The following is a 12524-nucleotide window of genomic DNA, read 5'->3' on the forward strand; positions in this document are numbered from 1 at the left end:
GTGTTCACGCCGCCAATCCCAGTCCTCTCCCGGCGCTCCAACCGAAGCCCGAGCCTCAGCTCGCAGCCCCGACCGCCCCGGCGGGGGAGCAGACAAGCCTCTCTGGCTGGTGAGTGCCGGTTGGCACCGATCCTCTGTGCGGGAATCTCCCCGCTTTGCCCTCCGCACCCCTGTTGCTGTGCTCGCCTCCGCGGCTCCGAAGCTTCCCCCTCCGCCACCCGCAGTCTCCGCCCGCGAAGGAGCTTCCTAGTGTGTGGCAACCTTTCCTCCTTCACAGCTCCCTCCCACTGGTACAGGTCCCGTCCCTATCCTTTTGTCTCTGTTTATTCTTTTTTCTTTTGCCCTATGCAGGTACGTGGGGAATTTCTTGCCTTTTGGGAGGTCTGAGGTCTTCTGCCAGCATTCAGTAGGTGTTCTGTAGGAGTTGTTCCACGTGTAGATGTACTTCTGATGTATCTGTGGGGAGGAAGGTGACCTCCGTGTCCTACTCTTCCACCATCTTAACCAAATATCTGAGTAATTTAATTTTTGTAGTGTTTTATCTGATTTTTGTATCAGGGTGATAGTGCCTTCGTAGAATGAATTTGGGAGTGTTCCCTCGTCTTCAAGCTTTGGAATAATTTCAGAAGGATAGTTATAAGTTTTTCTTTGTATGTTTGGAGGAATTCTCAGTAAAGCTGTTCAGTCCTGGACTTCTGTTTGAAGGGAATTTTTTTAAATTACAGATTCCATTTCACTTCTAGTGATTTGTCTCTTCAAATTATGTTTGTTCTTGACTCAGTTTTTGCAGGCTGTGCACTTCTATAATCTTGTCCATTTCTTCTAGGTTGTCCAATTTTTTAGCATATAACTGTTCATAGTATTCTCTTATGATTTTTTGTTTTTATGTGTTATCAGTTATTATTTCTCCTCTTTCATTTATTATTTTTTATTTGAGTCCTTTCTCTTTTCTTCTTGGTGAGCCTGGCTAGAGATGTGTTGATTTTGTTTACCTTTTCAAAGAACCAGCTCTTGGTTTTATTCATTTTGTTTTTAATCTCTATTTCCTCTCTGACCTTTATTATTTCCTTCCTTCTGCTGACTTTGGGTTTTATTTGTTCTTCTTGTTCTAATTCTTTTAGGAGTTTAGGTTAGGTTGTTTGAGATTTTTTTATGTTTCTTGAGTGAGGCCTGTATCATTATGAATTTCCCTCTTAGAACTGCTTTAGTTGCATCCCATAGATTGTTGAAAGGTTTTGTTTTCATTTTCATTTGTTTCAAGATAGTTTTTGATTTCTTCTTTTGATTTCATCTTTCACCCATTGGTTTTCAGTAGTGTGTTGTTTAGTCTCCATGTGTTTATCCTTTTCCCATTTTTCTTTCTGTGATTGATTTCTAGTTTCATAACCTTGTGGTCAGAAAAGTTGCTTGAAATAATTTCTATCCTCTTAAATTTGTCGAGGCTTGTTTTGTGACCTAGTATGTGATGTATCCCAGGGAACATTCCTCACACAATTGAAAAGAATGTGTATTCTGGAGTTTTTGGATGTAGTGTCCTGTAGGTATCAGTTAACTCCAACTGGTCTATTGTGTCATTTAGGACCTCTGTTGCCTGATTGATTTTGTCTGGAAGATCTGTCCATTGATGTCAGTGGAGTGTTAAAAGTTTCTACTGTTATTGTATTCCTGTCAGTTTCTCCCTTTATGTCTGTTAGTATTTGTTTTATGTATTTAGGTGCTCCTATATTGGGTGCATGTATGTTAATGAGTGAAATATCTTCTAGTATTGATCCCATTATCATCATATAGTATCCTTCTTTGTCATTTTTTATGGACTTTGTTTTAAAGTTTATTGTGTCTCATATGAGTTTTGCTACCCCCACTTTCTTGTTTCTATTTGCATGGAAATATCTTTTTCCATTCCCTTACTTTTAGTCTACGTGTCTTTTACCCTCAAGTGTCTTTCATAGGCAGAATATTGTAGTTCTTTTTTTTTAAATCCAATCTACCACTCTGTCTTTTCATTGGAGCTTTTAGTCCATTGACAAAGTTATTATTAATAGGTATGTACTCATTACCATTTTAATCCATGTTTTTCAGTTGTTTTTGTAGTTCTTTGTTCATTTCTTCTTTTGGTTTTTCCTTTGTGGTTTGATTATTTTCTTTTATAGTATGCTTGAGTTCCTTTCTTACTAATTTTTGTGAATCTATTGTATATTTTTTATTTGTGGTTACCCTGGTTTTCAAGTATGTTGACCCATAACTATATCTACTTGCTTTAAACTGGAAATCATACTAGTTCAAATACATTCTAAAAGATCTACATTTTTATAATCCCCTCCCTGACATTTTGTGACTTTGATATCCTATTTTACATCTTTGTGCTTATCTTCTTACTGTGATTTGTATTTGTAATTAAAAAAAATTTAAATCTCTACTGGCTTATTTAAGTGATCTTCAGTCCTTTTATATATACCTTTCTTATTGTGATTTTCCTTTTCTATAGATTCTTGCTTCTTTTCTATTTAGAGAAGACCCTTCAGTATTCCTTTTCGAGTAGGTTCAATATTGCTGAATTCTTTTAGTTTTTACTTGCCTGAGAAACTCTTTATCTCTCCGTCTATACTAAATGATAATTTTGCTGGCTATAGTATCCTAGGTTGAAGGTTTTTCCCTTTCTGGACTTTGAATATATTATGCCACTCCTTCTGGCCTGCAAAGTTTCTATAGAGAAATCATCTGACAGCCTTATGGAGGTCCCCTTGTAATTGACTCTTTGTTTTTCTCTTGCTGCATTTAGAATCCTCTCTTTAACTTTTGCCATTTTAAGTATGATATGTCTTGATGTGAATCTGTTTGGGTTCATCTTGTTTGGGTTCCTCAGTACTTTCTGTATCTGGATTTCTGTTTCCTTCTTAGGTTTGGAAAATTTTAAGCCATAATTTCTTCAAATACATTTTCAATCCCCTTTTCTCTTTCTTCTCCTTCTGGAATCCCTATTATGTGAAGGTTGGCACATTTCCTATTGTCCCATAGATCTTGTATGTTGCCTTCACTTCTTTTTTTTCATTTGTCTTTCTGTCTCCTCTTCTGATTGGTTGATTTCCATTATTCTATCTTCCAGATCACTTATTCATTCTTCTATGTCATTTAGTCTGCTATTCACTGCTTCTAGATTGGATTTTTATCTCGGCAATTGAATTGTCTATTTTTGATTGGTTTATCTTTATAGTTTCTAGGTCCTTGTTACAGTGACCTGCATTTCTGTTGATCATTTTTTAAAATTCAGTTAGCATTTTTATTGCCTCCTTTTTTATTGAAGTATAGTTGATTTACAATGTTGTGTTAATTACTGCTGTACAGAAGAGTGATTGTTATACATAGATATACATTCTTTTTTATATATTTTCCATTATGGTTTATAATAGGATATTGAATATAGTTCTCTGGGCTATACAGTAGGACTTTGTTGTTTATCCATTCTACATGTAAAAGCTTACATCTCTAACCTCAACTTTCCACTCCATACCTCCACCAACCCCCTCCCCCTTGGCAACCACCAGTTTGTTCTCTATGTCCGTGAGTCTGTTCCATAGATAGGTTCATTTGTGTCATATTTTAGATTCCACATATAAGTGGTATCATATGGTATTTGTCTTTCTCTTCCTGACTTACTTCACTTAGTATGATCATCTCTAGTTGCATCCATGTTGCTTCAAATGACATTATTTTGTTCTTTTGTATGGCTGTGTGTGTGTGTGTGTGTGTGTGTGTGTGTGTGTGTGTACATCACATCTTCTTTATCCATTCATCTGTCGATGGACATTTACGTTGTTTCCATATCTTGGCTATTGAGAATAGTGCTGCTCTGAAGATAGGGGTGCCTGTATCTTTTTGAGTTGTAGTTTTGTCCAGATATATGCCCAGGAGTGGAGTTGCTGGATCATATGGTAATCCTATTTTTAGTTTTCTAAGGAACCTCCATACTGTTCTCCATAGTGGCTGCACCAACTTACATTTCCACCAACAGTGTAAGAGGGTTCCCTTTTCTCCACACCCTCTCCAGCATTTGTTATTGGTAGACTTTTTAATGATGGCCATTCTGATTGGTGTGAGGTGGTACCACATTGTAGTTTTGATTTGCATTTCTCTAATAATCAGCAATGTTGAGTATTTTTTCATGTGCTTATTGGCCATCTGTATGTCTTCTTAGGAGACATGTCTATTAAGGTCTTATGCCCATTTTTTGATTGGGTTATTTGTTTTTTCATTATTGAGTTATAGGAGCTGTTTGTATATTTTGGAAATTAAGCCCATGTCAGTTGCATTGTTTGCAAATATTTTCTCCCATTCTGTAGGTTGTCCTTTCATTTTGTATATGGTTTCCTTTGTTGTGCAAAAGCTTGTAAGTTTGATTAGGTCCCATTTGTTTATTTTTGTTTTTAGTTCTATTGGGAGACTGACCTAAGAAAACATTGGTACGATTTATGTCAGAGAATGTTTTGCCTATGTTCTATTCTAGGCGTGTTATGGTGTTATGTCTTATGTTTAAGTCTTTAAGGCATTTTGAGTTTATTTTTGTGTATAGTAAGAGGGTGTGTTCTAACTTCATTGATTTACATGCAGCTGTCCAACTTTCCCAGCACCACTTGCTGAAGAGACTGTCTTTTTCCCATTGTATATTCCTGCCTCCTTTGTCAAAGATTAATTGACCATGGGTGTGTGGGTTTATTTCCAGGCTCTCTATTTTGTTCCATTGATCCATGTGTCTGTTTTTGTGCCAATACCATGCAGTTTTGACTACTGTCAGTTTGTAATATTGTCTGAAGTCTGGGAGGGTTATGCTTCCAGCTTTGTTCTTTTTCCTCAGAGTTGCTTTGGCAATTCTGGGTCTTTTGTGGTTCCATATAAATGTTAGGATTATTTGTCCTAATTATGTGAAAAATGTCATGGGTAATTTGATAGGGATCGCATTAAATCTGTAGATTGCTTGGGTAGTATGGCCATTTTAACAATATTAATTTTTCCAATCAGACAGCATGGGATATCTTTCCATTTCTTTGAATCATCTTCAATTTACTTTATTAATGTTTTATAGTTCTCAGAGTAGAAGTCTTTCACCTCCTTGGTGAGGTTTATTCCTAAGTAGTTTGTTTTTTGGGTTGTGATTTTAAAAGGTATAGTTTTTTATGTATTCCCTTTCTGATATTTCATTGTTGGTGTAAAGAAATGCAACCAACTTCTGTATGTTAATCTTGTATCCTGCTAACTTGTTGAATATGTTTATTAGTTCTAGTAGTTTTTGTGTGGCATCTTTAGGGTTTTCTATATATAGTATCATATCATCTGCATATAATGACAATTTTACATCTTCCCTTCCAATTTGAATACCTTTTATTTCTTTTTCTTGTCTGATTGCTGTGGCTAGGGCTTCTAATACTATATTGAATAGGTTAGTGGGCATCCTTGTTTTGTTCCAGGTTTTAGTGGGAAGGCTTTCAGCTTTTCACCATATTATATTGGCTGTGGGTTTGTCATAAATAACTTTTCTTATCTTGAGTTTATTACCTCCTTTTTGAATTCCAGGTCTAGTAGACTGGTGAGGTCTGTTTCATTATTTGTTCTTTCAGGAGAATTCTCTTGTTCTTTTAATTGGGAGTAGATCCTCTTCCTTTTCATTTTACTTAAATTTCTCTGTCTCTATGATTTTAGGAGAAACAGTTATCTACTGTGATCTTGAATGGCTGTGTTTATTTGGGAGTGTCCCTGTGTAGCTTCCATGAGTCTAATATTTTTGGTGTGAGGGCTAGTTTCAGGATGAATGCCAGCCAGGCTTTTTCTCAGTGTGTGCTGGCCATTATCCCCTTGACAGCAGGGTGTGGATGGTGGTGTAGTATCTAGAGCCTGTGCTGGATGTGAGGTGGGGGTCCCTCTCTGCTCCATGTCATGGCCCTGTCAGGGGCAGGGTGTGCTCCCCTGTTGGAGTAGAAGCCTTGAGGATTGGGTTTGATCAGCCTCTGTTGTCCTTGAGTACATGCCCTGCCCCAAAGGAAGTGAGTGTTGAAGAAAGTGAGGCCTGTATGGTTACAGAGGACCTATGTTCCACCTGTGTAGGCATCTACAGCTCCACTCAGAGGCAGCCCAAGATTGTGTCCCTATTGTGTTTATCCCAGATCTAGTGTAAGACTGTGGCATGGAGTGGGCTGGGCCTGGAGGTTGGGGAGTTGTGGCTGCAGGGACTGAGGTGGCTACGCTGCCACCTGAGATCTGGGCTGCCTCTGTGGCAGACCTCACCCAGGACCTCTCTGCCCCAGATCTAGTGCTGAGCTGGAAGACAAACCACTGTGTACTCCTGAGCATGCTCACAATGGCCGTTGCAGCCCCAACTGGACCACACCCCAGGCCCTCTGGGCTGTTTCTGCCTAGCTAGATCATATCCTCTCCCATGGCCTGTCTGCTCAAGATTCATTGCTTGGCCCTTGCACACGCCTGTTGTGCCACCGTGGACACACACTAATGTTTGCTGCATTTACACCTGTTGCCCTGAGCCCTTGCTGACTATGGCCTCTGAGGCTACTCCTAGATCACACCCCAGATATCCTGGTCTGTCTCTGCACGACTAGATCTAGTCTCTGGCAAGATTTTGTGCCAGCTTGTGGTGTGGAGTGAGTGGGGCCAGGGCATTTGCCCCTTTGGACTGGGAAATACAGCAAGGGGGCTGCTCCCAGTGCAACACTCTCTGCCCTGATCGTCAGCAAGCCAGCATGCACTGCTGGTGAGTAGAGTCTAGTCTTCTCCAACCCTTCTGTCTCAACAGATTTCCCAAGAGGCAAGGGGGCATGGCCACTCCATGCAGGACCCCAGGACTGGGATGCCCATATTGTGACTCGACCTGCTCACTCCCCAGGGCAAGGGTCTACCCTTGTGGACCTTCTCCTTGCAGATCCCACCAAGGACCCCAGGAGCTGACCCAGGTCTTCTTCTTTTTCCCCTTCCTACCCAATTAATTACATGTAGATCTTTCTTGCAGCTTTGGTTTATAGTTCTGCCACTTTTCAAGGAGGAGTGCTCCATATGTAGATGTATTTTTGATATGTCTGTTGGGGAGAGGAGCTCCATATCCACCTACTCCACCATTTTGATTCTGCTTCAGACAGTTAGCTTTTTAATGACAGTCTGTCTTTCCTGTTTTTACACACTCACCCTGAGGACTGGTATAGAAATTAGAAACTAAGCAGGTGAAGAAAACTTTATTTCTTTATACATATTTTGCTTTAATAGCCACCAAAAAGACTGTTTCATTTCCTCCCACTGACCCTATCCACCAGTTATGTTAGCCTTCAACATATCGCTATAGCAACATATATAAATATATATCATACATTTATACACACATACACACATTCTAAAGCACTGTGAAGACACAGACTAGGCTTTAGCAACTGGGGGTTCCTCACATGTCACTTAAAAATGATCACTGATTTGCTTTACACAAGACTTTCAATGGGCTTGGTGTGGCCATTAGTCCCTAGTTCCCAGAGAGAAGTTGGGATGACAAAATGGGACAGCATATTTAGAGTAAGGTCAGTACACTTTTTGGAGATCATAATAGAGTAGAAATAGGAGGTCTAGGCTAAGCATGAGATGGCATCTGGGAATCACTGCTCTCACCACGTGGATTCAAATAACTCAGGTGCTGCAGTGTAGACCAATCCCCAGCCTGACTGTGACCCAGCTCGCTGGCCCAGGTTAGGTCTGCCAACACTGTCCTGCAGGGCACCGCTGCTCAGTCCTGTGCTTTTAGATCTGCTGTGGAGCTCCAGTGTGGGGCTCCATTGCTAGGAAGCAGGTCCTATTTCCCCTGAGTTGACCCTCAGAGGATGAGGTGAGAAATGTGCTGTTGCTGGTTCCCATACCCCTGGGGCATTCAAAAGCAGTGTCACAAGGTCTTCTACAAACTATGCCTGTTTTGCTTAGTGCTGGGTCCAGTGGACCTTGGCTGGTTATTCCTCAACTGCAGGAGAGGCCCTCTGCCTTTCGCCCTGCCCCATCAGGCCACATCTCTGACTCCTTTCAGACCTTCCAGCAGGTGTGGAGGAGTGGGGCCCAGATCCTCCTCAGCAGACAGGGAGCTGCAAAGCAGGGGGGCAGGCCCACCCTTCCTGCAGTTTTAAGGACCTCTGGTGGCTTCGCTTCTTGCTTGGCTCCTGGAAGGCAAGGGTCACAGGACTGGAGTGCACGGCAGAGCCCTTAGGGATTTCACCTGCAGACAAAAATAACACAAAGTAAGAGTCCATTATCAGGCACTGCTGGTGGCTAACTGAGGCTGGAGAGAGATCTGAGTGGTGACAGAAGCCAGGAGCACGGTGAGAGCCTGTCACGAGGATGAGCTGAGGGGACGCGCTGAGGTCTGGAGGAGCAACTGGGGCCACCAGGTTAGAGGAAAAGCTTCCCACCACCTCCTGTGGTCATATCTCTGCTCAAAGCCACTGCACACCAGGTGGCCGGACCCTACCACTCCCTCTTCAGGGGCCAGGTCACTCTCCAATTCACTTTGGAGCAAAACGATGGCTTTTGCAATCTCCCAGGTAAGGAAATGCTTAGTATGAAACAGGCATATATAGAAGCAGCCTGTTGTAGGAAGGAGAGGACATTTTGCAGGGACGTCCTCCTATTAAAGTTTATGTTCTGTTTACTTGATGAGGAGGGGGAGGGACCAGGTCAGCAGGGACCTCAGAGATCATCTAACTCTAGTGCCCCTCTTACAGATGAGGGTCAGCAGGCTCACAGAGACTGGGGCCAGCCAAAGCCACACAGCCACTTAGCGACAAGCCTGGGATTAGATCCCAGGCTTGGGGCCTTTCCAGTGGCCTAGGGGAAGTGGGAAGGATACTTCCAAACTGGGGAAGCCAGGAGGTATGAGAGGCTGTTGGGTTACCTTTGCTGAGGCAGGAATAAGGTTTTACAGAGGCAATCTTGTAAGTGTTCTTCTAAAAAGGCTCAGGAAAGAGAGGAATCATCAGAGAAAAACAGAAGAAATTAGCAAAACAGACAAACAAAACAGAGTTAAATTATGGCCCAACCCATTTTCATACTGTGGGGTCAACATTCTCTTAGGTTACAATTTAGGAACATTCCTAGGGATGTGCTTAATTGCTTATGGCAAAGCTTTAAAGTCCAAGGTAAAAGGTTTAGTTTTTGATTTTTAGGCCATTTCTAAGACCTCAAGTTTTTCATCAAAGCGGTTGCTAGAGAATGTGTTAGTGTTTTAAATAAAAGTAGAGAAGGTCTGCCATAGAGATAATATCTTGCCTTTTGTGTTTCAGTTTTTACTTATTACCAAATGCTCTTTCAGATCAATAAGACCCAAGGATTTTCTTTTGTGTTGTTGCTTAAAGAAAAAGAGATGTCAGAATCCAATTGCTGTTTCCAGCCCAATAATGTGTACTGAAATCAACTTATTAGGTTGCATCTTTCCATTATTGTTCCATATAATGGTATAGGAAACCCCAGAACACATGACTGGCCTCAGGATCCCTTTACTGAAAGCTCCTTCAGAGGCAGACCCCATATGTCCTCTGACCTTGAGAATCAACTGAACTGCATTTCTCCCCACTCCTGACCTGCATAAAGGAGACAGAATTGGAGTAAGGAGGGAAGATGATGACAAAGTAAGGGCCAACCGAGAGGTCAAGGGAGGTTGCTGATTGGGGTGGAGGGCTGATGAGGATGGAATCTAGAGGGATGCCCATGAGGACCCGACGTCTGCTCCTGGAAGGTCAGAGCAGGTCGAGGATCACCTGCGCACTCTGATGACAGGCGGTGATAAGTTTGGGGCGGGCTCTCTGGCTCCGACTGGTGCAGTAGTTTCCTTACCTCCAAATTCGTCCTTGCCTTCTTCAAAACATCGTGTGTCCTGGTCACTGAAACGAGAAAGCAGCCCCCAAGGCAGAAATTACCAGTGGGCCCACGCTTGCGTTGGATTTGTGTTCTATAGCTTATCTTTCTGGACACTCAGCTTGGGGTCTCCTGCTGCCCCCCACCCCGTGTCCCCTCCTCTGCCTCCACGATTACTGATGGCACAGGAGGTTTAGAGACGTCACATCAGTCTCCCCCATCCCCTAACCTCTCTGGTCTCTGTCCATTCACAGCACAGGTGGTGGACCTGGAAGGACCCCCATTTCCTGTCCCATTCCCGGGCTGGGGGCACCCACACTGGCTGAAGATAAACTGTTCCATGCTCTCCTTCTGCTGGTTGGCGGTCTTCAGATGCTCAGCTGTGCTCTGAAGGAGACTCTCCTGTTTGGATAGTTTGGTTCTCAGTTCCAGAAGCTCCCTTTTCATGGACTCTCCCTGGGAAGAAAAACAGGCTCTCTGTCAACGGTCAGAAGGCCTAAAGCACCCTGTGTTTGGTGGCTCTTTACAACTCCAAATAGGATTCTACAATCTTCTCAAGTATTTTTGGAGCAGATTTCCCTCATTAAAGCCTCTCAATCCCTCCAGCAGGTGGTGGTGGCTCAGGATGGGCCATGAGGTGGGAACACTGAGGACCTGGAAGCCCCCATGCAGATTAGCACAGGCTACACTCCTGTTGCTGCAGAGAACCTGACTCCAGGCCACACTGAAGCTCCCAGCTGTGAACAAGAGCTCAGATTTCATGCTGACATAGTTATATCACTTGGGCATCACAAGTAAGACTTGGTCGTTGGGAATATTACGCCTGGATATCACGCCTGGGGAGACGGGGCTGGCCTGAGACAGTAAGTTTGTAAATATATCTGCCAACCACAAGATGGCAAAATGCTCCCTCCTTGGAATTAACATAATTGGGGCCCCTAAAGTGTCAGTGATCTTAGTCTGGAGTTGGAACCCCTGGGTGGGATCCTGAAACCTGCCTATCCAAGGTCACCAACCAGAAAGCAGTCTGAGATCTGAGAGCACCACGGGGAGGCTGAGTGTCCCCAGGCCTGACCCTGTGACGCAGATGTAAGTGATTTTCTGGGATTCCAGGGGGTGGCTACAAGAGGCTGGGTGACTCCTGGTGACATTCTGTGATCCTGCCTGACTATGTGGACCTGGAGGTGGGGGTGGGCTAGGAAGGGAAAGGAGATGATGTTTTAACATGATCCTGAACTTCAGCACAGCCAAACTTCAGAAAGTTAAAGAAACGGAACATTTAGGGGTTACCAGGGCTCTCGTGTCTCTGCCTCCTCCATGTCCTTTCCTTCTGCTCTTTGATTACTTATCCTGGGGGTCAGGGCTGGGGGGAGAGGGGATGGAGTCAGAGCTGCACTGAAAGCAGCCACCGCGGAGGAGAGGTCTCCCTCCAGGGATGCCCCCTCAGGTCCCCTTTGTCCCAGCTGCCCATTCGGCTCCTGACCTTCAGGATCTGCTGACCAAGGAGGCAGAAGGATATTTGGGGGCAGAACCAGTAGGGGATGCTGGCTTCTTACCGCTTTGCTGTCCAGCGCAGGGCCGTGGGAACTTGGCAAGGCTGCTCGCCAGAACATGGTGAGGAGGGAGGCCGCCTCCTCCAGTCGGTGGTGAAGGACGCTGGTGCTGTTCCTGAGCTCGTGGATGCCTTCACTGTCCATCACCTGGGAAAAGGGGGAGGTAGCCATGGGCATCCCCGGGCCTGAGAGATCACTTTTTTTTTTTTGCTGAGCATTGGCCTCCGCTTCCTTTGTGGGTGAGGCGTAGACACAGGCCTGCTTAAACCTGTGAAATCCTTTTCTAACCTGGAAGCCAAGGTTCTCTGACCTCAGCAGGGACCTCTCGATTTGCAAGAATTCATTTGATTCCAGCTTTCCCCACATTCTTTAGCTTCTAGTCCTGCTTCATGCTCCAGAGTCTAAGGTCCCTATTTTTTCACTGGCCCCCCTTGTCCTTCCGTAAATCACACCTTATGCTTCAAATGGACTGCACCACTTGTAGCTCGAAGGACTGAGGTGCCGCTCCCTTTACCTGGCATGTTCTCCCCCAAGAACTTACATATCCCCTGTTGGCACCCCCCCATGAACCTGTTACTTTCCTTTCCTGGGATAACAGCTGATTCTGGGTTCATGCCCTCACACCCAGAGCCCTTGTAACCTTGTGCCTGGAGCCCCTGGTTATATTTATTTACTCAGGTGTGGGCATCCCTCTCTATCGTGGGGGGCCCTGAGGGCAGGGCTGTCCCTGCATGCCTGTGCATCTCCAGTATCTCAGACAGCACAGCAGCTAGTACCTGGATCTCTCCCTGGGGAAGGGCTCTGAGAAGCCTTGCTGCTTGCTCTCCTGCCTTGCTCAGTGTGAGCAGAGAAATTCCATGGCTGCCACCCTCCTCACCCCTTCCACATATTTGGCCCATATGGACGCAGATTCTCATTTTCCAGCCAATTGATTGATTTTATTCTGCCCACAGATGGTCATATGCTAGCATGACTTTAGCAGATAATAAGCTACCAAAGGGTCCTCAGTACAGCATTGTGTGTATGTTGATGCTTAACGTGCTCTACTGATGAGGACGGCAATGCTGCACATGCTTTTCTGTGGTTCTGAGGGGA

The 12524-nt window shown here is 44.1% G+C and overlaps 1 protein-coding gene across 14 annotated transcripts in view; it reads right to left on the reverse strand.

Annotated features, from left to right (window-relative positions):
• Positions 1-440: 440 nt before the first annotated feature.
• PDE4DIP (phosphodiesterase 4D interacting protein) overlaps positions 441-12524 on the reverse strand; it is a 230620-nt gene continuing 218536 nt past the window's right edge. For 2 of the 14 annotated variants that reach the window (XM_089916999.1, XM_089916997.1), the window contains exons 44-47: positions 11433-11576; positions 10194-10332; positions 9856-9902; positions 441-8242 (exon numbers count right to left, since the gene is read on the reverse strand). In XM_089916999.1, coding sequence (XP_089773125.1) covers positions 8201-8242; positions 9856-9902; positions 10194-10332; positions 11433-11576 — 372 coding nt within the window. In that variant the 3' untranslated portion in view covers positions 441-8200. Of the gene's footprint in view, positions 8243-8698; positions 9903-10193; positions 10333-11432; positions 11577-12524 lie in introns of those variants that run through there. The other 12 variants (XM_089916948.1, XM_089916940.1, XM_089916966.1 and 9 more) reach the window with 10 other exon arrangements.

This window comes from Delphinapterus leucas, chromosome 1 (genome assembly GCF_059928025.1).
Source record: "Delphinapterus leucas isolate spDelLeu-1000000601 "Yukka" chromosome 1, BTC_Dleu_Yukka2, whole genome shotgun sequence".
NCBI lineage: Eukaryota > Metazoa > Chordata > Mammalia > Artiodactyla > Monodontidae > Delphinapterus > Delphinapterus leucas.